This window comes from Brachyistius frenatus, unplaced genomic scaffold, assembly GCF_029030835.1.
Source record: "Brachyistius frenatus isolate BFR_SWC_R1_liver_20210118 unplaced genomic scaffold, ASM2903083v1 Contig_321, whole genome shotgun sequence".
Classification (NCBI taxonomy): Eukaryota; Metazoa; Chordata; class Actinopteri; family Embiotocidae; genus Brachyistius; species Brachyistius frenatus.
The window spans coordinates 145338-169090 of record NW_027210920.1 but is presented as its reverse complement, the minus strand read 5'-3'; the positions used below and the strand labels follow the sequence as shown (position 1 = coordinate 169090).

Below are 23753 nucleotides of genomic sequence, written 5' to 3'. Positions count from 1 at the left end.
AATATCAGAGTTTACAAACTGTCACTGTATTTATATCTTTATGCTTTAATCTCCATAATTATATGTATTTTATAAATACTAAATGTCAGCCTTTATGGTGCGACTGAAATAATTTCACTTCATGTCTTGCAGGTGGCGAAAGAGGTTCTGACACTTCCGGCTATAAGCGAGCACCTGAAGTCCCGGTGTCAGGTGATCCGTGAGCTTTACTGTTAGTCTGTAGAAGCTGTGTGACGACAGGAAACAAGAACCAATGACTTCACGCTGCATTGATTCACTTTGTAAATGTGATTATTCTGCTGGTTGGAAGACAAGAAAAGCAAGTAGCAGAAAAAATAAGTAAAGCTGAATAAAGGGTGCTGTAATAACGACCGGGCAGTTAACAAAGGCCCTCCTCCCTGGAAACCTTTTAGAAAGCAATTAAATAGGTCAAAATAATCTTTAGTTTTTTCTGAAATATGTGGTTTTGGAACATTTGAAATAAAAACACTTTAAATGAACTTTAACTGAAAACCAGAAGTGCAGACGGTGAGAAGGTGGAATACAACTTCACTGTTCTTTTGAGGGATTTTATTGATCAGGCGTGAGGACATGCGTCGTCGAGCCGGCTGCTGGTGTTTAACCAAAGATGCACTTCAGGAAGTGTATGATTGTGTTTCTGGAGTTTCCCGTGTTTAAGGACTAACCAGTGATTTCAGACATTATTTTTCTTTATTCTCTCTTTTACAAATTTCAATGTTATGGATTTAATATGTTGCAGCACCTTCCATGAATAGAGGACTCTAGTTTTCAGGCCTCATTCCTGTGTCTTCTCTGCAGAGGACAAAGGGACATGACACCAAACCGGACGAGTCCAAAACTGCAGATGCCATCAGAGTAAGCTCTTCAGGTCATGACAGTAAAGTCCTCAAGTTCTTTTCCTCTTCTGTGTTCATCCATTTATGATTGAAGCCATCGCAGAGTCCTTTCTTACAGCTGAATTATCCCGCATGTCTCCAGCATCCTTCACAACGGAAACAAACCACCGGCACATGTAGAGAGGAGAGAGATGTTTCCTCAGAGGACAGAGGACCTGGCTCTCTGCACCGACGTCATGTTTTACAGGTACGTGCTTTACAGACTTAATGGTGATGATTCCTTCACTGAAAGGACACAACCTCACATAACTATGTTCTTATTTCTGACAGATGAAGACCGCCGAGGTCTTACTGGATCCGTGTGAACGTGGAAGAATGAAGGAGGACGCGTCAACATCACGAAGGAGCAGCAAGGCACTCGAGAGGGTGGACGTGGAGGAAGAAGAAGAAATCCAGAGAAAAGATATGAAGGAGGGACGAGAGACCGAGAGCTGGACTCTTAATAAGGATGATAAGGACAGAAGAAGAGAGAAACTCTCAAAGCTCAAGAGAAGGAACAGAGAGAAGAGAGTTATGGTCTACATATGTGGTGGATACGAAGGTAGGAATCAGAATCTGTCATATTAATAACCTTTAACCTGTCTGGATGAATCACAATGAGAACTTATCTGTCCCGTCTGATGGGCTTCAAACAGACGACTGAACGGAATCAAATAAAGTTGAGACACACGGAAACTTTTCTATAAACAATCCAGCAAACAAACAAAAAAATGACAAAGCTTTATTGGTATTCTTCAATCCAGGAGTCCATGTGACTCCTCAGAATTTAATTACCCCGTCATGATGATAGAAACTATTAATAGTGATGCCACTCAAAGGTTTCTTAGTGTTTTCTATTTACAGCACTTTGCTGCCATGAAGTCGGTTTGTGTTTGTATGTTCAGACACGGCTGCGGAGAGAAGCGCCTTCATGGAGAACGTGTATCCTCGACTCTTTCTGTACTGTAAGCAGCGTGGATTCCACTTCAGCATGGTGGACCTCCGCGCCGGCGTCGGAAGCCCGGCGGCCGAACGGCACGACACGGCACGACTACACGTGGAAAACCTGCAGCGATGCCAGGAAACCTCGGGCCCAAACCTCGTCGTAAGATATCACCCCAGTGTTATTTCACACAACAGAAACTCCGATTCTCATATTTCAGAGGATGAATCCGTGTCTCTGTCCAGTTGTTTGTAGGACAGAAGTATGAAGTCTGCAGTCCTCCCGCCACCATCAGCAGGGAGGCCTTTGAGGCCATAGTTGGAGTGATGAAGAGACACCAACAGTCCAAGAACCAGCCAGCGGAGGACTCTTCTGGTCCCGGCTCTGAGTCCGGCTTCGCTACCGACAGCAGCTCTGGCAGTTTTGTTCAGGACTCTATTTACGGAAATTATCTGAACTTTGGAGAACAGGCCACGACATCAGAGCTGCCGAGTCAGAGCTCCTGCAGCTCATTTTCAGATGGAGAGGAGGCCCGACTCGACCCGATGGGTGCGAAGGACCAGACAGATCTGGACCGAGACCTGACTCTGCTACAAACGTGGTACAAGCTGGATGAGAATGTGGTTCCTCCCGTCTACTGCTTACTGCCCATCAGGTGACAAACAAACCCAAAGCTCACCTCATAGGTTTCTGTAAAAGTATTCAGCCTTCTTGTGCAGCTTGTAGGATTTCTACTTTTACTTTCTTGTTTCCCGTATAGTCGATGATGCCTTGCAGACAGAAGAAGTCAGAGTTGCACTGATTGGGATGTGCCAATGGAGCAACCCATATCCATATATATATATATATATATGTATGTATGTATGTATGTATGTATGTATATATATATATATATGTACATATCCATTTATATCCATCTACATATATATCCATATAAGTATATATCCATATATATATATATACAATCCAACAAACCGTTACCTTGGATACAAAGCTGATCATTTGCGGTCGAGGGAGTTTTAATCCCCAACAAGCTCCTTATATCGGTTCAACATGATGGAATATGAACATGGGTTTAACCGTCCTGCTCGTTATGTCTGGACACCGTTTCAGCTCTCAGCATCCCGACACGCTGAGCCCGGACAGGGAGCGAAGGCAGCAGGCCGGTCGGGACTGGAGGGAGACGAGCCGGAGACTCTGGGGACTTCTTCAACGCAACGCAGCCGAAGCACTCGGCCAAGAAGAGGCTTCACTGTTACTCAGGACCGGTGGGGTTCAGAAACACAGCTGGGAAAAGGTTTTAGGGAAATAATAAACATGAAGTAAGATGCTTTCCAAATGAACAGTAATGTTGCTGTCAGCATGTAGATTCAGTCTCCTCATGTAATCCCAGATGGTGTTCAGACTGCTAGGGACCGAACCGTCCTGGTCCTCTTCACAGGTCTTTATGTGACGGACTGTCTGCTGCTGCAGTTTAAATATGGAACCAGACACGTGATGAGAATCTCAACAACCTTTACTCACCTCACTGAGTTCCTTTTAGGTTTAAATATCCATCATTAGTGTCCTCCAACAGCTTTTATCTGGTTTTAATGCCTAGTTCTGGACTGGGAGGTGGAGGCCGGTCTGCGGTCCCTCCATGGAGCTCCACCCGAGGATCGCTGTCACTGCTACAGAAGAGTGATTCCTGATCTCCACCTCAACCTGAAGAACCGACACGCCGCTCGGTACGTGGACCTCCTGGAGGGACGAGCCGAAGTGGATCTGATACTCAGCACGGCTCAGCGCCGCTTCACGGACCGGCTCCATAAGAAGGTGTTTCTGTCTCGTGTCTTCTTCTTACCGTCGGTGTTGAAGAATTGGAGGAATAATTCCTTTCTACAGGGACTGTTCTTCATATTTGCGGTAACTTTTCACTCATTTTTTGCGTCTTTATCATCAAGCTGCGCCAAACCAACATCTATGAGCGCAACGTGGGCTGGGGACAGAAAGGCCTGGACCCCAAACACAACCGGACCCACCGGTTCTACACGGACCGGATCTCCTCTCACTTCCAACGGACCGTCATCAACTCCCTCAACAGGTACACACACACACACACACACACACACACACACACACACTCTCTCTCTCTCTCTCTCTCACACACACACACACTCACTGATACACACACACACACACACACACACACACTCACACACTCACTGAAACGTGTTGTAAACTAGTAAATGTCTTCTAGTTGCATGAATTACCAACAACCACTTTTACTGCCAGCTTAATGAAGACCACCAGAACTGAAGGACCCTTCGATGTGTTGAGGCGGGAACGCGTCAACGTGCAGATCACGGAGGAGATCCGGCGCCACGTGGACTACGGACTCCAGCTGTGAGGAGATCATTACCTTTTATTAAATTATTAATAAATTACACGAGAGGGTGTGTTTTATATGGGAGATCAATAACATACCATCTGAATAAAATATGTAATCCAAATCTATTCATATTGTGGAGTAATTCACTCTCAAAATATAAAACTTTTTGTGTGTGTGTGTGATATCTGTTTCCATGGCAACACATGGGGAATGACTAAGAACTGGAAAACAATCATTAGACTCTTATGTAACGTATGCAAGGACCAAAAGAGACACGATGGGTCATGTTTAATATAAAAACTGTTATATTACATATTATATGAATCTCAATTCCAATTATATATTCTCATTAAAGAGGTGGAACTTATTGTTGTATAAAACATCAGAGCTGGTTGTTGTATCCTCACTTCATCATCTATGTTTTATTAAATCCTCCTGTAAGTCGTTACAAAGAGCTCATTTAAAGATAAAAACTAAGAGTGGCTGCTTTTATTTTATTATGACGGCATGAAGGGTTAATCACCGTGGGAATCTGTGATATCTCAGGATTTTTATTTGATGGACAGACCCCTGTACAACTTCTGTTGAACAGGAACGTGTTCGTTGTATAATTGAATAAAATGTCTGAGTAAAATGTTGATAAATAGTAAACGGCCTGCATTTATATCACGCTTTATTCACGTTTACCTTCTTACTGATGGAGCAGTGCTGCCATCTGGAAGAATTCAGTGTTTTTCATTTGTACCATTGATTTATTGAAGTTATTCCTCTGAAGTGTCATTTTGTAATCGGTAGATTTCAACCATCTCAGATTTACTTTTTCCTTTTTATGATGACATTTTTCCATTTTTAATAATGTGCTGTAATCAGATTTATACGGTGATGAGAGGACAAGGAGCACCTCCTAGATTATTGAACAGTAAAACTACAGATAGAAGCTCTGTGACTCTAAAAGTTGTTCTCCTTCTCTCAGGGGGAGAAGCTGCACTCTAAGACGAGCGTTTCTCTGTGACGTTCGGAGGGCCGTGGATCCGTGGAGCCGCGGTCCGATCCTCCTGCTGGGCCCGCCGGGCTGGGGGAAGAGCACCACCATGGCTGCGGTCGCACAGTCAGCGCCCTCATGGCTGCCCGGGTGAGATGTGGATGATATCCATTTAAGACCGATCAGAGTGCCTGACGTCACTAGATGAAACGGTTTGTTGGTGTGGTGGGTTCAGAGCGGTGGTGCTGGTCCACTTCATCGGCTTCACTGGAGAGAGCAGGAACGTCCGCCTGGTGCTGCAGAGTCTGTGTGTCCAGCTGGCTGAGACCTACTGCCCCGCCACACGGCTGTCAGCGGTACCGGACCACCTCTCACAACCTTCATCACATCTCAGCTGACAGACGGATTCAGACGGTTTTCCTGTTTTCAGCTGTGAAGTGTTGTTTAGTATTTGTTTTTGCTGCAGGACCTCCATCAGCTGGTCAACGAGTTTCACTCTCTGTTGGACCTGGTGGGACCGGAGCAGCCGCTGGTGATCCTGCTGGACGGATTAGATGAACTGTCCGAGGATCACGGGCTTGACCTCTCATGGATCTCAACCCCTCTCCCCCCAAACGTCCGCCTCATCCTCTCTGCAACCACCGACTCCTCCTGCTCTCACACTCTGCAGGTCGGCGCAGATGAACCGAGCGAGACCACGCTGGTTAGAGGTTTTAAAGTACTCTAAGAAAGAGTTGTACAAAGTGTTCAGATTTATTCCTTCTCTCCCACAGCAGTCGGTCCATCCGACCGTCCTGTCCCTCCCTCCTCTCAGCCCCGATGACATCACCGCAGCCTTAGAGGCCAAGCTGCAGGCCGACCGGCGGCGTCTGCAGCAGCAGCAGTGGCGGCTGCTGGTCCGGGCCTGTCGATCCTGTCCATGTCCTCTCTACCTGCAGGCAGCTTACTCTGAGAGCCTCCTCTGGACCTCCTTCTCCCTCCGCAGCCTCCCCGCCAGCCTGGACGGCCTCTACCTCGACCTGCTGGCTCGCCTGGAGAGAGAGCTGGGGCGGCAGCTCGTCAGACGGGCGGCGTCTCTGATATCCGTCTCACGTTGGGGCGTCACAGAAGAGGTGGGGAAGTACATTTATTAAAGACTTTATTATTATGTGATTTTGTTCCTTTGTGTTGCGTATTTGTCATGAAAGTAAAATCTGACACAAACAAGCAGCGTTGAATTTAATTTTGATGTCCGCAATAACGTCTTTGTAGCTCTTTCTCCACTTGTGTGTTGACACTACAAGACAGCTGTTTCTGGGGGCTGTGATAGTTTTCACATTGTGCTAATGAAGCATTTGTCTTTGAGGACACCCCAGTTTAACATTCCTGTCCAACCCATGTTGTCCTCTTCCATCCGTCACCAGGAGTTACTGGAGCTCCTGTCCAAAGATGAGAAGGTCCTCCAGGAAGTCTCTGCATCCCACCGTTCCTCCAGCAGCCGCAGGGTGCCGTATGTCTCGTGGGCTCGGCTGAGACGCGACCTCGGTCACCACCTCACCGAGGCGAGGACGGACGGGACGTGGGTGTATCGGTGGACGCATTCGAAGCTGAGCCTGGTGTGCATGAATCACTACTTAAAGACAGACGACTCCCGTAAGGTCCTGCACGCCGACTACGCCGACTACTACCGAGACCCGTCACAACACGTGTTTCAGCCTCTGGCGTGGACGCTGGATGAGGAAGAGGATGATGACGGTAGAGCTAAAAGTCTCCGATTCAATCTGAGAAAGCTCCACGGGTTGCCGTACCACCTGGTCCGATCGGGCCAAATCCTGCCCTTCCTGTCTGAGTGTGTTTTTAACTACGAGTTCCTGCTGCATAAAGCCTGGGGTCTGTCTGTGGTGGACGTACAGGAGGACCTGCAGAAAGCTGTGCTGCCAGACAAGTGAGTCCCATGACAGACTTCATGGAACATAACGAGCCTCTGCTGCCTCTCTGTTTGTGAATGCTTGTACCGTCTCTCCCAGGGTGCTGCTGGATGTGCAGGTGCTGTCGGCGGCTCTGGAAATGTCCCAGTCGGTGCTGCTGCGTGACCCCCGTCAGCTGGCCTCCCAGCTCACCGGCCGCCTGGGACAGATGGTGATGGAGGATCATCCTGTTGCTAAAGGTGCTCAGTGCTTAGCACCTTTTCATTTACAGTGAAACCCGTTAGCATCTCTACAGCCGCAGGTAGACATTCAATCAACACATCAGTTTGTATTTAAACATTCTGCTCATATGACACATATAAGTATGAATGCAATAAGAAATAACATGTTTTAACAAGATACATTCTGATTTATAAATCCATAACGTTAGCATGAATAGAGTTGAAATTAAAGGACCTTTAGAAGTAGTTGTTACCTGCTTACATACCAACATATAAACATGCATCATCATTGAGATTCTTCATGAGTACTGTGGATTAAAGAGGCTCCACATTAAGTTCCTCTCAGAGAAATAAGAAATGACCATAACAGTGTTTTTGTATTTTTTATTCCTTTACTACCAAGTTGAACAACTGTTACACTGGTGAACTGTTAGTGAATGCAGTAGTGTTGTCCATTTTTCTTCACACACCAACACTGCAGTCTGAATAATGTTCGGCAGTAATGTCGACTACGCAAATTCATGTATCTCTGATTCACTTCCGTTAATAAATCTGCGGTTTGCTGAATGTTCCTTTGAAAAAAACCAATTTTCATGTTTTAAAATGTTGGTGTAAACTTCTCTGAAGTGTCTGTGGGACCTGTTTTGGAGGGTCAGATGTGAGACCAGTCAGATTAAAGAGCTTCTGTTACTAGCAGGTATGCAGAGCTACTTTATCTGCTGAATGTTTGTTTTATCTTCTTGTTTCTGATCTTTCTGACAGGCGACCCGTCCAGGTTCAGCCACCTCCATGCTCTTCTGGCTCAGTGTGCCCGGTCCTCCCTGCCTGTGTTGCTGCCCTCCTCCACCTGCCTGCTGCCCCCAGGAGGCCCCCAGCACACCCTGCTGGCAGGTAACACATGAATTCAGTTAGACAGATGCACTGACTGCTTCAGGCAGGACCTCGTCCACACATCCCTTCGTTCTGTCACAGGGAACTCATCCGTGTGCAAATAACTGCATGACGACACGTGGAGTTGAACGATGGTGTGTTCACTAACCAGGTCACCTGACCAATGTGACTGCGTTGGGGGTGGGTCGGAGAGGATCCTCGGTTGTCACCAGTGAAGCAGATGGAAGCTTGAGGTTCTGGGATCTGGAGCAGAGACGTATCGTCAAGAGTCTGGATGCAGAGGGCGGACTAGTCGGAGATTTCCTCACTCTCGCTCTGGACGACCGGATGCTGATCGTCCGCATGGGACAACGTCTGCAGGTTGGATTCAAGTTCACTTTGTTTCACAACTTATCCATCCTGTCTGAACAGTGACGTACTTTATAAGTAAACCCTGAGAATGACAGCCAGGTCGTTGAAAAAATGCATGTGACATGACAGAATGTGATTATTTTTAAATCATTTTAACTCATATTTAATTAACAATAAACCAAAGACAACATATTAAATGTTGAAACTGAGAAATGTCATTGTTTTATGAAAAATACATGCTCATGTTGAATTTGATGGGAGCAACATGTTTTTAGACAGTTGGGACAGGGTCAAGAAAAGTCTGGAAAAGTGGGGCTCAAATTCCTTAAATATGGACTGAGGTGAAGTGTAAAACTGTCCTGTGGTCTGATGAAGCCAAATTTAAAAATCTTTTTGAAAATCATGGATGCTGGGCTTCCAGGCTAAAGAGGAGAGGGACCATCCAGCTTGTTATCAGCTCAGTTCTAAAGCCAGCATCTGTGATGGTACAGGGATGCATTAGTGCACATGGCATGGGTAGCTTGAACATCTGGAAGGAAGCATTAATGCTGAATGATATATTCAGGTTTTGGAGCAACATATGCTGCCATCCAGACAACGTCTCTTTCAGGGAAGGTCTTGTTTATTTCAGCAGAACAACATCCAACCACATTCTGCACGTATTCCAACAGCATGGCTCTCTAGTAGAAGAGTCCGCTGATAAACTGGCCTCCTGCAGTCCAGACCTGTCAATCATTGAAAACATCTGGAGCATCAGGACATGAACAATACAACAAAGGAGACCCTGAACTGTTGAGCAGCTGGAATCTTATATCAGGCAAGAATGGGACCACATTTCACTTTCTAAACTCCAGAAACTGGTCTCCTCAGTTCCCAAAGGTTTCCAGAGTGTTGTTAAAAGAAGAGTTGATGCAGCTCAGTGGTGAACATGATCCTGGAACAACTTATAGAGACGTGTTGCTGACATCAGATTCAAATGAAACGAGGTTGTAAACCACCAACAGTTTTTCTACACCGCTGTGACCCATTAATTCTCATTCATAACACAGATCATGAAATGTGATGTGTGTTTCAGGTGAGAGAGGTGGAGTCCGGGCGGGTCGTCTACTCCGAGAACGACTCCGTAGACGTTCCCATCGTCACCGCGGCGTGTGACGGACAGCTCCTGGTTGTCTTCTATGATGGAAGTCATCTCGTCAAGGTTCTGAAAACCTGCGTTAATAGATATTTTATAATAATAATGAATTAAATAACTATGTGTTATGTGAAAGGTGTCACTTATGGAGACGGACACACAGAAGCTGCAGCTGCCACGATACACAATCACTACTGCAGTACTGTCGTGTGTAAAACACCAGAAAATATGGTGATGCTTTGTGTAAAGAGCTGAACTGATTTAAATCGGAGGGTTTGCGGTCCGTCAGGTTCCTCAAAAACACAGTTGAAACACTTTCTGCTTTAGATTTCCATTCATCCATTTCCTGCTGGTTATCTGGAGTCAGGTTGTTTCAGTGGGCTGAACAATACAAGTTGAGATATGTGGTCTGTAAACAGACTGTAAGAGGCATCAAACACCTGATTTCAGCTGCCTGTATTTGCAGCCTCATTCTCTCATCGTTGAGATCTGGAATGTAGATCAGATGAGAACTCTTCTTTCTTGCTCAGCTCCTTCATGACAACAGCAGTCAGGTACAACGCTCCCATTACAGCTGACATGGCTTCAGTCCACAGAGAAGCAGCGCTGCAGTTTTTCATTGGGACAAATGTGTTCCATTCAATTCAGCTTTATTAATATAGCACCAAATCACAACTCAGGTTATTTCATGGCACTTAACACATTAAAGTCTTTACAGCAAGACTTTACAATATTATACAGAGAAACCAACAATTCAACAATTCTACAATTCAATAATTCCCACATAAACTAGGAGGAAAAAAACTTCTCTTTAAGGGAGAAAAACCTCCAACAGAGGGAAGAAAAACTCCCTTTAACAGGAAGAAACTGCCAACAGAACCAGGATCAGAGGTGGGCGGAGCATCTGTTAACAGAACCAGGATCAGAGGTGGGCGGAGCATCTGTTAACAGAACCAGGATCAGAGGTGGAGAACATCTGTTAACAGAACCAGGATCAGAGGTGGGCGGAGCATCTGCCTCAACCGGTTGGGGTGAGAGGAGAGCAGAGAGAGAAAAGGACAGAATAGAGATAGAAGAGAAGAACTGTTGGTGGAGACGACAATCACAGAGCAGAGACATGCTGAGACATGACGGGACATCTGGAAAAGAAAGAACAGAAACTACGAGGACCGTGTTCCATTTTCAATCAGCAGAATAAGTCAGTCAGTGTTTATCAGTTTGTAAAACTGCAGCCGTGTTTGAATCATAACTCATCAGAGTCAATAACAGAGTTGTGATTTCTAAATGTGAATGTTTGATGTGTTTGTCAGGTTTTTGATCTGGCGTCCTCCTGCTCTCTGCTGCACCGTGTTAACATCTCCATGGAGCGGGAAGCAACCCACAAACATCTCTCCATCCTGCTGCCCAGCAGCTCCATCAGAGACGCCGTCCTCTTCGCCTACAGGTCTCACAGCCTCACAACACAAAGACAGTTGTCTTAGTGAAAAGAACCGTGTTCAGAGGAGATAAGACAAAATGAATTCAGCAGAACTGTGCAAAAGTTTCATATCCATCACATAACAGCATCAGGGAGACGTGTGGTCGGTCCAGACTTCATCCTGCAGCATGACAACAGTCACAAACATACAGCGATGATTGACAGTCAGTCTGGGATTTCATTAAGAGTCAGAAACTGAGACGGCCTAAATAACACTGAACTCAGCAGGTGTTTTGTGAGTGAACTGTTCAGTTTTAAAAGATGCTCGGGACCTCTCATCTTAATTAAAAGCCCGTTCACTCAGAGGCCAGTGGACATCAAAGCAGGACGCTATGAATGACAAACAACGGCATCACATCCACATTTCATGAGTCACAAGTGTCGCTGCGAGTGACTGAGTCCTTGAATACGATCGCGTGTCTCTTTTGTTAACAAGCTGTGAAATCAGGCCTCCATAGGATCCAGACAACCTCCCAGCAGGGCTGAGGACAGCTTTGAATTATTAACAGCAGTGTAATGTGGTACAGAAGTGATGCCTTCATGCCTCAGCTCCGGTCACATCATGAAATAATGACAAATACTGAAGCTGATGGTCCGCTGATTAAATGATACAAGTTTTTTTCTTTAGCTACCAAGTTCAAGCTGAATTAAAAGCAGTAATCTCAGAGTAATTATCACAGAGGCCTTCACACCTGACAGGAGCAGGAATCAGCTGCACGACCGACGAGGTCACCGGTGCTCGCTGGTAACAGGAGACGACTCAGCCGCAGCTCATTTACAGCTTCCTGCCTTCAGTGTTCAGTCGGTGTTAAATGAAAGATCATTAAAGTTCAGTTTGTCTGAAAACCAGCAGTCTGAGGAGGGAGACGGGTGATACGGGGTATTAAGATCAAACCTTCTGCTCCGTTCGATCTTCTTCAGCTCTGCATCTTTTGATCCTCGGTCTTGTTTTTCTTGGAGGTCTGGTTCTGAGGCGGCCGTGTTCAGTCCCAGCGGCGGCGCCGTGCTGTCTGTGCTGTCTGCTCAGCACGGCGCCGCCTCCATCCAGGCTGTGGAGATGACTGAAGACTACCTGCTGCTCTTCTGCAGGTACACCAACACCTGAAATGTCCTGCAGGCTGAACATGGTGTTATTTGACTCAGGCTCACCGTATCTGTTAGAACATTCAACATAATCCAACAATCAACGAGGAGATTTTAGTGTTTCATTACAAAGTTACAAGAAGTTGAAGTTTCTGAGACAATGTTCAAGTTCATATTATTATGGTCCCAAATTAAACCAGATTAATAAATAAACAATTTAAAACCTGAACTTCATCCTGACATCGATATCATTGAATATTTATTTCTGACCGCACATGTACGACGTGTTGTTTCTGTCAGATACCCGTACAAGAGGGGAAGTGACATCATCCACATCGAGCTCTTTAGCCCCGCCTCCTTCCTCTACCTGCGCTCCATACTGGGCTGCAGTCAGGACTGCCTCTCCCAGGTCGTCGTGAATCGGGCGGGGACCCACGCCGTGGCCTTTTGCTCCGCCCCCTCCACTGGCATCACTGAGCTGGTCACCTGGAACCTGGAGACGGAAGACCACAAACACATCACTCGCTTTCCCGCCGTGCTCATCACAGGTTTGTTCTTTTCACAGTGATGACATGCAGATATTCAGGAGGAGGTTTTTTTAAAGAGGCACTCTGTAAAGATTTGAGTTTCTCTGGATGTCAGAAAGCTGCTCATAGATTACTATTATTCAAAGAGTTTGGAGGAAAAGTCAAAGACACGAGAGCAACATTCATTTGACCAGTTCCTCGGAAATTAGAGCTCCTGGAACTTTTGGTGAAGCAGCTCCTGAACCTTCCAGCTGATCGAGGTCAGTGCAGCCGTGAATCTTATCTCTCCATCATCTCTGATATTCCCTCTTCCTTCAGGACTGTGTGTTGATCTGAGATTCTGCCTGGGGATCTGCAGCGGGGAGAAGTACCTCCACCTGTGGGACCTGACCTGCAGCATCAGCGACCAGACTCTCACCTATAACACCCACAAGCCCCGGAGTGACGGCACGGAGGAGGTGTTCCCGGTGGGGAGAACTCCTCGGTACGTCCTGACATGAGATCGTTCTGGGCTGAAGGAGCGCTGCGACCGTTTGTTGGTGTTTTTCAGCCGACGCCAGGCGTCTCCACCTTCAGATCTTCTTTGACAAAATGAAAGTGTCCGAGAGCTGCTCACGTTCAGTAACATTTATTCACATAGCTCAGCTGATATGAATATTATTTGAATCTAAATGTTCACCTTTTCTTTTACTCTAGTTGTGTGATTATATTCTATATTTTATTTGGATGAATATCACTTTTTCCTTCCATCGTAATCAGTTTTTAGTTTTATGGGTCTGACAAGATGAAAGGATATTAATCACTGACTGTGCTTCTTAATATTAAAGATCTATATATATGAGATGTTTTTTTTCCTTCATTAAGTCCAATGACCAGTTTAGAAATTCTCCTCACTGAAAACCCCAGAATTCATCATGATGGAAATATTTTTCATTCCAAAAGTTGAACCAGTGGACAGAAGTTTGTTTTCATGGTTGGTGCTGGTGTGTGACGTGGTGTGGCGCCCTCTGCTGGCAGGTACGCGGTGTGCCGCTCCCGCCGAGCCGGGACCGTGTACGTGTGGAACTTGGCCAGACGGCGTTTTGTGTGCCGACCGGTCCGAGTGGAGCGCGGCCTCTGCAGCAGCACGGACGTCCTGCTCGTACACGACTTCCAACTTTACATCCTGACGGACAGAAACATGAACACAGACAGCAACTCTCCTCATCAGTTTCAGGTCAGGAGAGAGTCCTCCTTCATAATCCATCTCAAGTGTCCAGAAACTAATAAAAAAACTCAGCCAATATCGATTTAAGGAACTTGTCTCTCTTGTGAGTTGTGAATCAGCGAAGTAAACACAGCTGTTGTCACGGTAACATCTGATTTCTGAACTTGCAGACTCTGCTGGTGTACGATCTGATCAAACGGAGCTACGTGAGAAGACAGACGGGCATCGCTGTCCCTCTGTGTCTCCAGCACGAGTACCGCCTCCTGGAGGACGGACGGACTCTTCTGGGCCTGTCGGGGACCAGGTGAGACTTCATCGTTCACTCTTGTCTGCATCTGAGTTTATATTTCTACATTTCCTATTTAGTTTAGGAAAACAAACCCACATTGTAACAGGGATTTAAAAATGGTAACACAAAGATGAAGCCCTCCACTTTTCTGAGGGATTTCATTGAAATGCTAATGATAATATAAAGAAGTGAATTAAATGAAAGTAAAAGTGTCAGCTGGGTTGATCAGGTTGTCCCTGATTCATCCAAATACATCCCAGCAACCTTCAAGTGTGTGTTGGATGTGTTTGCAGAGATCATGTGGTCCTGTGGGATCTGGACTCCGGCTCCATCAAACATGAGATCAAACCGTCCTGCAGAGATCCCAGCAGCACCGTCCAGGACCTGCAGCCCTGCGGGACGCCACCCAGAGACACCCCACGTGAGCTGCTTCTCCTCTTCACACATCACTCATATTATCTTCAGGTATTTGCATGGTGCTAAGTCTTGTTTTTCTCGAACTATCCTTCCACTTTACTCCACAGTCACAACTTCAATTAGCCGCAAATACACAATTTGACATTTTATTTATTGATATTTTCTGCACATCGTAACAGATCCAAGCAGCGAGGCATCTGTTTAACAACTTATTTAAACCACCTGTTTAAAAGTGAATCTGACTCCAAGCTGCACCGCAGGTCCTTTTTTGATTCATTATATTTTATGTGAAGTTTGTTCCTCCTACATTATGATCTAAACGCATATCATCTGAACACAAAGTAAGGCGCATTTTATGTCTCCTAATTAATCACAGGTGTGTTTTCCGTGTCCTCTTTATTCTGTTTGTGCTCTGCTGCGTGTTCCTGTGAGCACCGGGCAGAGTGTACGGCTGCTGTTCATCCACCTGTAGATGCATGTGAAGATCTTAATAATGAGCCCTTAATAAAACGGTAAACTACAACAATGCACTTCAATCTGAATTGTTGAACTTGTACATTCAACGGTTTTAAAGTGATGAACATGTCCTCCAAACTGCATGAGGATATTTGTGCTCGTGGTGGAGAGTGAAAACAACGACGCACACAGCTGCATGTTCAGAAAACGTCACATAACCAGAACAAATGAAAAGAAATCATTTATAAAGAAATAAATGAGGCGCTACTGATAAAAACCGTAGATCTATCTGACTGGTCTGAGAGACGGAGAGGAAGACTCGGACCGACAACAAAGTCCAGTCTTAGTGGTCTGTTGAGACCGGAACAGAAACCTTTATCGCTGACCAACTTTCTGCACATTAGATCTCAGTAAATTAAAGTTCCTGCAGTTTTGGTGGAAAACAGCTTTTCAGTTTTGCTGTGCTCGCCTCAGTGATGCCGTGGGACGTCCGGACTGAGAGCCGCTCAGCGAAGGAGAGGAGGCTGCAGAGGGAGGCGGAGAGGGAGGAAGAGGAGGAAATGAGGCTGGACAGAGAGAAGCTGAACTCCATGGAGCAGTTCCTCCTCAGTGGAGATGAGCAGGTGCACAGATAACCTGTTTTATTATCTTCAACATGATGACCACCAGAACAGCTTTCTGTGGTGTGTTTCCGGATGATGAAGCTGTTGCAGTTTATTTGTAGATGTGTTTCCACAGAAGCATCAAACCAGGTGACATTGCTTGACCTGTATGTTTCAGGTGCTGGTGTGCTCCTACTTCGCTCACCACCTTCATGTGTTCAGCTTGGCGTCCCGGGAACATCTCTGCACCCTGAAGGATAAAACATCCCTCCTGAGTCTGCAGCCTGCAGCTCTGACCCACAGCGGCGGTCATCTGGTGCTGACCGGCTACGACCAGGACCGGAGGAGCGTCTACGTCTCGCTGTGGGACGTCCAGGCCGGAGCGGTGAGGAGTCACTCCTTCAGCTTCCTTCAACTTCAACTCTGTTCCAATTCTTTTAAACTGTTCGTCTGTTTTCGGAAACGTTTTGAGTCTGGTGGATAATATTTGTTTGACTTGTGTTCTGTATGAATCCTGCAGGTGAGGAAGAGGCTGAGGAACGTTCCCGCCGTCTGCTGCGTCGCTGCTACAGACCATGCGGACAGAATCGTCTTTGGGATCACAGGAGGAAACGGGTGACGCAATATTATTATATTAATATAATAATATATATCTTTCAATTTAAAACATTCAAGAGATTCGTTGCCAGTGAAGTTCGTATTTGCTTTTCTTTTCTTTTTTTTAAACACTTTTTCAAACATTTTAGTTGCATTCGTCTTCGAGAGCACCGATAGAGAGACATATTTTAAAGGGTATCAACTTGTACTTCTCATTTACAATCTCATTTTCTGAGTGATGAATTCCAAAACTCTGATCAATATATGACAACTAGAAGAAACAGACTTATGAAAATATGATTGTTAGAGTTTCACTTTAGTCATCAGTTCTACTATTACAGGGATGTTTGGTTGGTTAGTTCCTGAAGTTTGTGCTCAACACTAATATTCATTCTAAAAAATAAAAGAAGTTCTACACAATATCTGTCAAAAAAAACGTTAGATATGGGGACAAACATCAAAACATGAAACTGGAGTGTCAGAATTCATTCGTACCTGACAGTTGAAAAAGTAAAAAGAAGAACAAAAAAATGATAAATGATAAATGAAATATACACTGAGGAGGTGAAATGTAGTTTAAAAACAAAGAAAGGCTCGTCAGTCCTGAAGACTCTTTTCTGTTGCGCCTGAAGTCCAGACACCTCCACCATGATTGTTTGGATGGTGTTATGAGTGCTCGTATTGTGAAGTGGTTTCAGACCACAGCTGATCTGCTGTTGGTCTTTACATTATGGAACAACAGTTGTTACCTCCTGCCGTTGACCACTACGTGCATCACACCTCTACTGGATCCAGCAAAGATTCACCACAGTTGTAATCAGAGACAAAGTATTCTTTAAACCACCTGTTCGTCAGAAATATTCTCCCATTTGTAATAATTAGTGATGTTTGCGCCGACAGACTGAAGGTGTGGGAGCCTTTCACCAGGAACTACAAGAGCATTGATGGCAGCGGGAACCTGAGGATGGATGAGTGCAGTAAACTTCATCTGACGGAGGGAGGAGCCAGAGCCGTCCTGCTGGCAGGTAGGACACCTCTTTAAGAGCACCTATAAAGACATGTAAGACATTATTTAGAGCTTCAGTCACATGACTGAGGTTTGTTTCTGTGTTCACTCTCTGATGCTAAAAATCAACCTCCAGGTGACATATTGCAGCACGTTTCCACACTGTGATATTAACGTGAGCGTCGTCCTTCATGTCTGATACAAATCTGCTGCATTTGAATTAGACCACATTAAAGTGTTGATTTACCTACATTTTGTTAAAGCCTCCATGGCTCGCCTCACATCAGCCGGCCTTCATGATGCTGCTGTTTCAGTACATAATGCAGATGTTAGAAAATCCCTGCGATTTTTCCGCAGTAAAGCTTCTTAATAGAAACTCTTCTAATGGCGTTAAAGTTGACTTTTACAAACCAAATGTGCTTTATCGACAAAAATAAGTCCTCATTTAGTTTCTCCTCCTTTTACCAAAACAAACTCCATGTTGGTAGCAGAACAGTGAGTGACGGGCTTTATGGGAAATGTGGTTTCATAAATAAGTTTTTACAGCTTTACAGATGTGGTCTATGTGATCTATACTGCAGTCTCAGACTCTTTGTAAAGCTGTTTCACTTTTATGATTCAGATGAAGACTAAATATTTTCAGCTATTTTTATGATGTGCAGTATTTGTATTATGATAAGAAGTCATGACACATCATTCACTTCTTATCATAATATATAGATATACTGTAGCTACTGTCTTTAGGAAAAAGTCTTGTTTTGAGTCACTGGGTGTCACATGATCTTTAGTTCAACTTAACTTGATTCACAGAAATATTCCTGCTAGTTTTCAAATTACAGCCAACAAAAGCTTTCTCTGGTCATTTTGAGTGAAACTCTGGAAGCTGCATTATTGATGCTGAGCACAAATAAACCAGGTGTCATCAAATGAAGCAGAAACTTTCTAGTTTGATCAAATATGTTCCCCCAAAATCAGTTGACTGACAGAAGCGATCTGAAGTGACTGAACGTGTGGTGCTGCTGCTGCAGGCCAGCTGATGCTGTGGGACCTGGAGGCGTGCAGCGTCCTGGCCGTGCTCTCCCTGGATGCACACGTCCGATGCGCCGAGCTGCTCGGGGGGCGCGAGGCGTCCGTGCTGCTCGGCCTCAGCCACAGCCCCGTCCTCATCGCTGCCAGGGCCACATGCAGGACCGCCAACGCTGCAACTTACGTCTCACAAGGTGGAGACCTGTTTGGTGAGTCCAGCAGCAGCGAGGAGGAAGACCCGTAGGTCCGATCAGGAGTTTCCTTATGAAAAGGCAAATACAATTGATATTAAGAAATTGAGAAAGTTGAGAATTTCCACTGCAGCAGAAAAGTAAAAGATGGAGTTCAAACATCTCTGAGGCAGTAAGAATCCACACACAGAGGTTTTTTTGGTAAACGTCTACTTATTTAGGAAACTTATTTACTGAATATATTATTTCCTTCTTTTTTTTTATTTCTTAAAGTAATGAAGAGGTACTTAATAACTGCAATGCTCTTCTCCATTTTTCAATAACTACCAAATTGCAGTCATTTTCTGCAAAGATCTTACGGCTAAATAAATGCTGGTTCTTATTAACTTGTGTAAAATTTCCAGGTAATTAGCTGGAAAATGAAGCATTATCTTAATGTTTGGTAAAGTAATGGTCGCGGTAGAATCAGGCTGCACAAAGGATTGAATGGTAACTGAATGAATATACTTTTGTTTTAATGAATATTTAATACAAAATTACACAATCGTGATAATGAACCAGTGAAAACAAACATGACATTCTCTTCCAGTGTCCCATCAACAGTTATCTCCTAAATTAAAATCCAGTCTCTTGTAAACATGTTATTATCTACAGGCCAAACACCGGTTCCAATAATCCCGCGTTAACCTGCCACGCCCCTCTGCGCCCCCTGGTGGCAGGTGTGTGCAGCAGCAGATGTTTGACTGATATCAGGAGGCTGCGTGTGCTCTGTATCGATAAATCACATTTTATTTAGAAACCCTCCCATTGTGCCCCCTCAGTTAAAAAAAATGACAAATCACATACGGCCAAAAAACTAAATACATTTAAAGAAAAAAAGATGAAATTAAGAAAAAACTTGTTTGGCCCAAAGTGGAAAAAAAATGACCGCTAGCAGGAATACCTTGATTTGTATTTAGACTTTGTCCAGAGTGAAAAGAGATAGTAAAACAAAAGATGCTTTCATTTTTTTTATCATATGTCAAAATAAAAAAATAAAAGTCTCACAAAAAGAACAACTTTGCGTGGCTCCTTGCAGCAGCTGGACTTCTACAGACAGCAGCAGAACGATCAGTTCAATCACAACGTGTCCTTGATTAATAATCGATTGTGCTCTTACAACATCATAAGTACTCGGATCCACTACGACCGAGTCCGAACCGGCAGGCTGAAGACGTCCTCCCGGCGGGCGTCACTACCTGGACCGCCGCTCTTTTCTGTTCTTGTCCAGGCTCTTGTCCATTGTCTTTTCGCTGTCCCCTCGGCATTTGGGGCAGAACCATTTGCCCTTGGGCTTGTAGGTGAGGCCCACGCAGGAGAAGTGGAACCACTCGATGGGGCACTGCTCGTTGTCGCAGCCAATCATCTCCCCGTAAGACACCTGCTCACAGAGGCAGTAGGTCGGCTCGTTGGGGTCGATGGCGAAGTCGATCGGCGAGGCGTCGCGCTCCTGTTTGGACTTGCGCTTCTTCTTCTTGGCGGACTTGGACTTCTTCTCCCGGGGCGGCGGGAGGGCCAGCTCCTCCACGGGGTCGTCCACCAGAGAGCCGTTGGCCGACGGGTAGCTGGAGTCGCGGCTCTCGCTGTTGCGTTGGCGTCGCGGGCGGCGGGTCGAGGCGCGTTCGGGAGCTTGGGACTCTTGGACGCTGGAGCGCCGCTCGGCGGGGATCCGCTCGGCCTCGCCGGGCTCCTGCAGGCACTGAGAGTGAGAGTCCATCTGCCGGGAGCGGTTCTCCACCAGCTCCGTCATCTGCGTCACCACGTGGATCTTCTCGTCGCCCAGCTCCTGGCTGACGATGAGCGCTCGCTGCAGCTGCACCTGCAGCCGCTTCCTCTGAGCCGCATCCTGCTCTCCTTTGTACTTCTCGAACACGTCGTCCACCTCCTTCAGCACCTCTGCAGAGGACAGGACACGTTAATGTGCACGTCACACACGGGACACATTTCTCAATCTGGATTTTTAATATTGTTTTCATTCCATTCATTTTAATGAAAGATCATACGGAGATACAAGGAGCTCCCAGTCAAAACATCCAGAAATGAAACCCGTTGGTGAAGCTTCATGTCTGAACTGGTTGGTTGTTGGAGCGTCATGTGACCTCCTTCAAACAACACAGATGCTGCAACGTTTGTGAACTCCTAAGAATTGTCTTTATTTCTGCATAAATAGGACTTAAAATATCATGAAACTTTCAAAACAAGTCCTAAAATTGGTTAAGAGGAAACCAATAAAGAAAGAAGTGTTAAATTCTGATTCTTGTTCATTTCATGATGTGCTGTGACCTCCTTGATCAGGAATAACTGCTGTGTTGATCACTTCTGAACTTCATCCTTCAACATTTCTATTCAGGACTTTGACTTTCCAAAACACGACTTCTATCCTTCTTCCAACCGTTCTGTGGTAGAAGGACTCTTCTGCTTTGGGTCGATGTTTACCGACACGTGTTTTCACATGTTCCTTTACCGGTCAAATTCACAATTCATCGTTCCCTTCGATGATGACGAGCCGTCCTGGACCACATGGAGCCAAAACAACCCAAACCGTGAGACCAGCTGTGAGGAGGTTCTGGACCCTTTAACGTTCTCCCAACGTGACGCTTCTCATTTCAACACAAAACCGTTCTATTTTTCTTTCGTCGTGTTCTTGTGATCTCTGGTTCCTGTTGGAGAACGTTTGGGTAACGATTCCCTGCCTGAACGCACAATTAAGAAACCACAAGTTGTCTGAAACTTGGAACCCTTTTTGGGATTTGGCAGGACGGTAGGAAGACGTTTGGTGTCTGACGTCCTACGTTATTTTAACTAATGTTTATGTTGCTTTCTATCTTTTTTTATGTGAAGCGCTTTGAGGGACGGAGACAACACATGAAAGGAAAAATCAGTGTAAGCTTTGTTTAGAGAGCAGGTTACATTTCAGCTGTAGCTTTTTGCAAGTCTTCAGGAAACACCGCAAACTTTTGTTGAAGTGAAGCAGGAGGTGGTCACGTTAGGAGCAGAGGATCCTGGGAGGAGGAGGAGGAGGAGGAGGAGGAGCGTGGCTGGGCTGCAGTGAATTCCTGCCTCCAGGAAATGACGGCAGGGGGTTACCTAGTAGAGGGGCTATCCGGCTCTGCAGCTCAGTCGACGGAGCAGACGGAGTGTGAAGCAGAACCTGGATGTGTGAACCGCTGCAGGTGGTGTTTCGGTGTCGGAGGACTCCGACGGAGGCTCGGAGAGGAGCTGCTGCTGCTGCTGCTGCTGCTCAGCCTGCGTCCACATGAAGCAACAATGAGGACTGTTTTCTGTCGTGTAGCCGCAGTGCTGACACCGGACCACCGTTACTGATAACGGAGCAATGAGCGAAAAGAACCGACGAACAACAAGAGCCACTGTGGTCTGTCAGCCACGATCACCACATGAATAAACACAACCATCCACCTCCTTCACACCGAAACTCTCCGGTTTTGGCTTCAGCATTCATTCAAATCACAAAGCAGAGTTTGATTTAAATCAGTGGCCAAGTTTATTTCTTGTTTTCAGAGGTCGACTCTTCATAATTGTCAGCGAAAACATCGTGGTGGACGACAGTGTGCACCTACTGGGAAAGTTGACATTTTATTATGACATAGTCCTAATTTTGGGATTATGTCTACGCCGATTTTGTCTTTGGACACATCTTATTGATTAATGCTCTAGTGTCGTGCTGTAGTGTGCATGTACGTTTGTCCACAGAAGGAAACCTTAAATGACACCATTTCCCAATGGACTCTGGTGTTGCACACCAAACAGAACGGAGCGTATCCGGGCTGCGCTTTCAGACAGATGTCAGCCTCGTTCCTTTAACATCTTGCTCGTCCGTGTTTTCAGACACATTTCAGACAGTCATGAGTGCTGATCGAAGTAGGAGAGAAAAGGAGCTCCGAGCTCTGCAAAATGGGAACAGACCGCTCGCGCCTGCTCCACCATTTCAGCACCGCACGCCAGACTACCGTCACTGTTTCTCTAATTCTGTACACGCAGTCGGGATTCGAGATAAAAACATGTGAACACGGTACCTTGATACTTTGCATCAATTTCTCGAAGCAGGGAAACATTTCTTTGTATGTCCAAAGGCAGCGACTCCACACATTCCAGGTAATCCTCCACATAGTTCACCAGCTGTTGCGTCTTGTCGCTGTTTGCGTGGTGGCTCAACATCATGTCCGCTGCAGGCGGGACGCCAAACAACACGCAGGAAACCGGACAAATATACTGTTCAAATCAAATGCTTGGCTACTTTGAAGCTTGTAGGGCAGTTCACTTCAAACAAAACTCATGTCAGTGCGCATGCGGGAGTATTTTCCTTTTATGGTAGTGTACAGTTTCCTTTCACTTGTCGTCATCGGAGGCGGGGCCACGAGGCTCCGAAGCATCGTGATTGGCAGAGCGCCGCCTCATTAGCGCTGTGTTTTCCCGGGAAATTGAACACGGAGCTGCGGTGGTTGAGGCTGAAGCCAAATCGGACCTTTTGTTTCATTCTGGTGCAAATTAGCAGCGAGATTAAAAACGCATTCTGTCATTTTTCACCATATAAATTACATATTTGTGTTTCAGCAGAATCCAAAATATAAACCTGTTTCACTGCCATGTTCAGGCTGCATATTTTAACAAATGCTTTCAATAGAAAAAGATGAACTTGCACCTACTGCTAGGGACAACCCAACAGCAGCCATTTGTCTATTTTAAAGACTACAAACTGGGTCTCAAAGTAAAACAGTGAGAAAAGTCATTTCTCCGTGTATTTCAGGAGTATTTTTTATAATTTAGCATCCGGAGGAGTTGGAGAGACCTGCTGATAAAAGGAGAGTCAGGATGGAAGCAGTGGACAGAGATGACGCAGCTTTTAGAGCCGTGGGTCCAACACTTCCCACAATGCAACTGCATAGTGCTTCTTCTTCTTTTTAAAGATACTAATTGCACATGCTTTTGATTTCAAAACTCAGAGAGTGCAGTTTTTGCTGTACAGAGATGAGTTCGGTCACTTAGCTCTGATATTCAACCAACTAAAAACGACACAATAAGACAAAAGATATCGCGAACAGGAAGCAGACGAGCAGGTGTGTTTGTGCATTCAGTGCATTTCTGAAGCACCTGTCATCCACCAGCTCACGAGGCTGAGCT

General features: G+C 45.5%; 2 protein-coding genes across 2 annotated transcripts; one reads left to right on the top strand and one right to left on the bottom strand.

Moving 5' to 3' along the window:
- Window positions 1–81: 81 nt before the first annotated feature.
- On the top strand, window positions 82–19051 carry LOC138635656 (NACHT and WD repeat domain-containing protein 2). The gene is made up of 31 exons (XM_069723253.1): window positions 82–192; window positions 820–876; window positions 1000–1104; window positions 1188–1458; window positions 1802–2001; window positions 2085–2494; window positions 2953–3107; window positions 3440–3654; window positions 3783–3922; window positions 4114–4224; window positions 5184–5342; window positions 5428–5548; window positions 5659–5862; window positions 5966–6304; window positions 6596–7116; window positions 7199–7338; window positions 8083–8211; window positions 8363–8571; window positions 9638–9763; window positions 11008–11141; window positions 12135–12263; window positions 12558–12805; window positions 13103–13268; window positions 13802–14000; window positions 14162–14295; window positions 14574–14701; window positions 15628–15776; window positions 15934–16140; window positions 16276–16370; window positions 17253–17377; window positions 18387–19051. Exons 4-31 carry the CDS (start codon window positions 1188–1190, stop codon window positions 18626–18628), a joined length of 5406 nt encoding a protein of 1801 aa, XP_069579354.1. The 5' UTR covers window positions 82–192; window positions 820–876; window positions 1000–1104; the 3' UTR covers window positions 18629–19051.
- Window positions 19052–19073: 22 nt separating this feature from the next.
- ing2 (inhibitor of growth family, member 2) lies at window positions 19074–22894 on the bottom strand. The gene is made up of 2 exons (XM_069723254.1): window positions 22649–22894; window positions 19074–20510 (listed from the first exon to the last, which is right to left on the bottom strand). The coding sequence occupies exons 1-2, from the start codon at window positions 22791–22793 to the stop codon at window positions 19810–19812; spliced, it is 846 nt and encodes a 281-aa protein (XP_069579355.1). The 5' UTR covers window positions 22794–22894; the 3' UTR covers window positions 19074–19809.
- Between the last annotated feature and the right edge of the window lie 859 nt (window positions 22895–23753).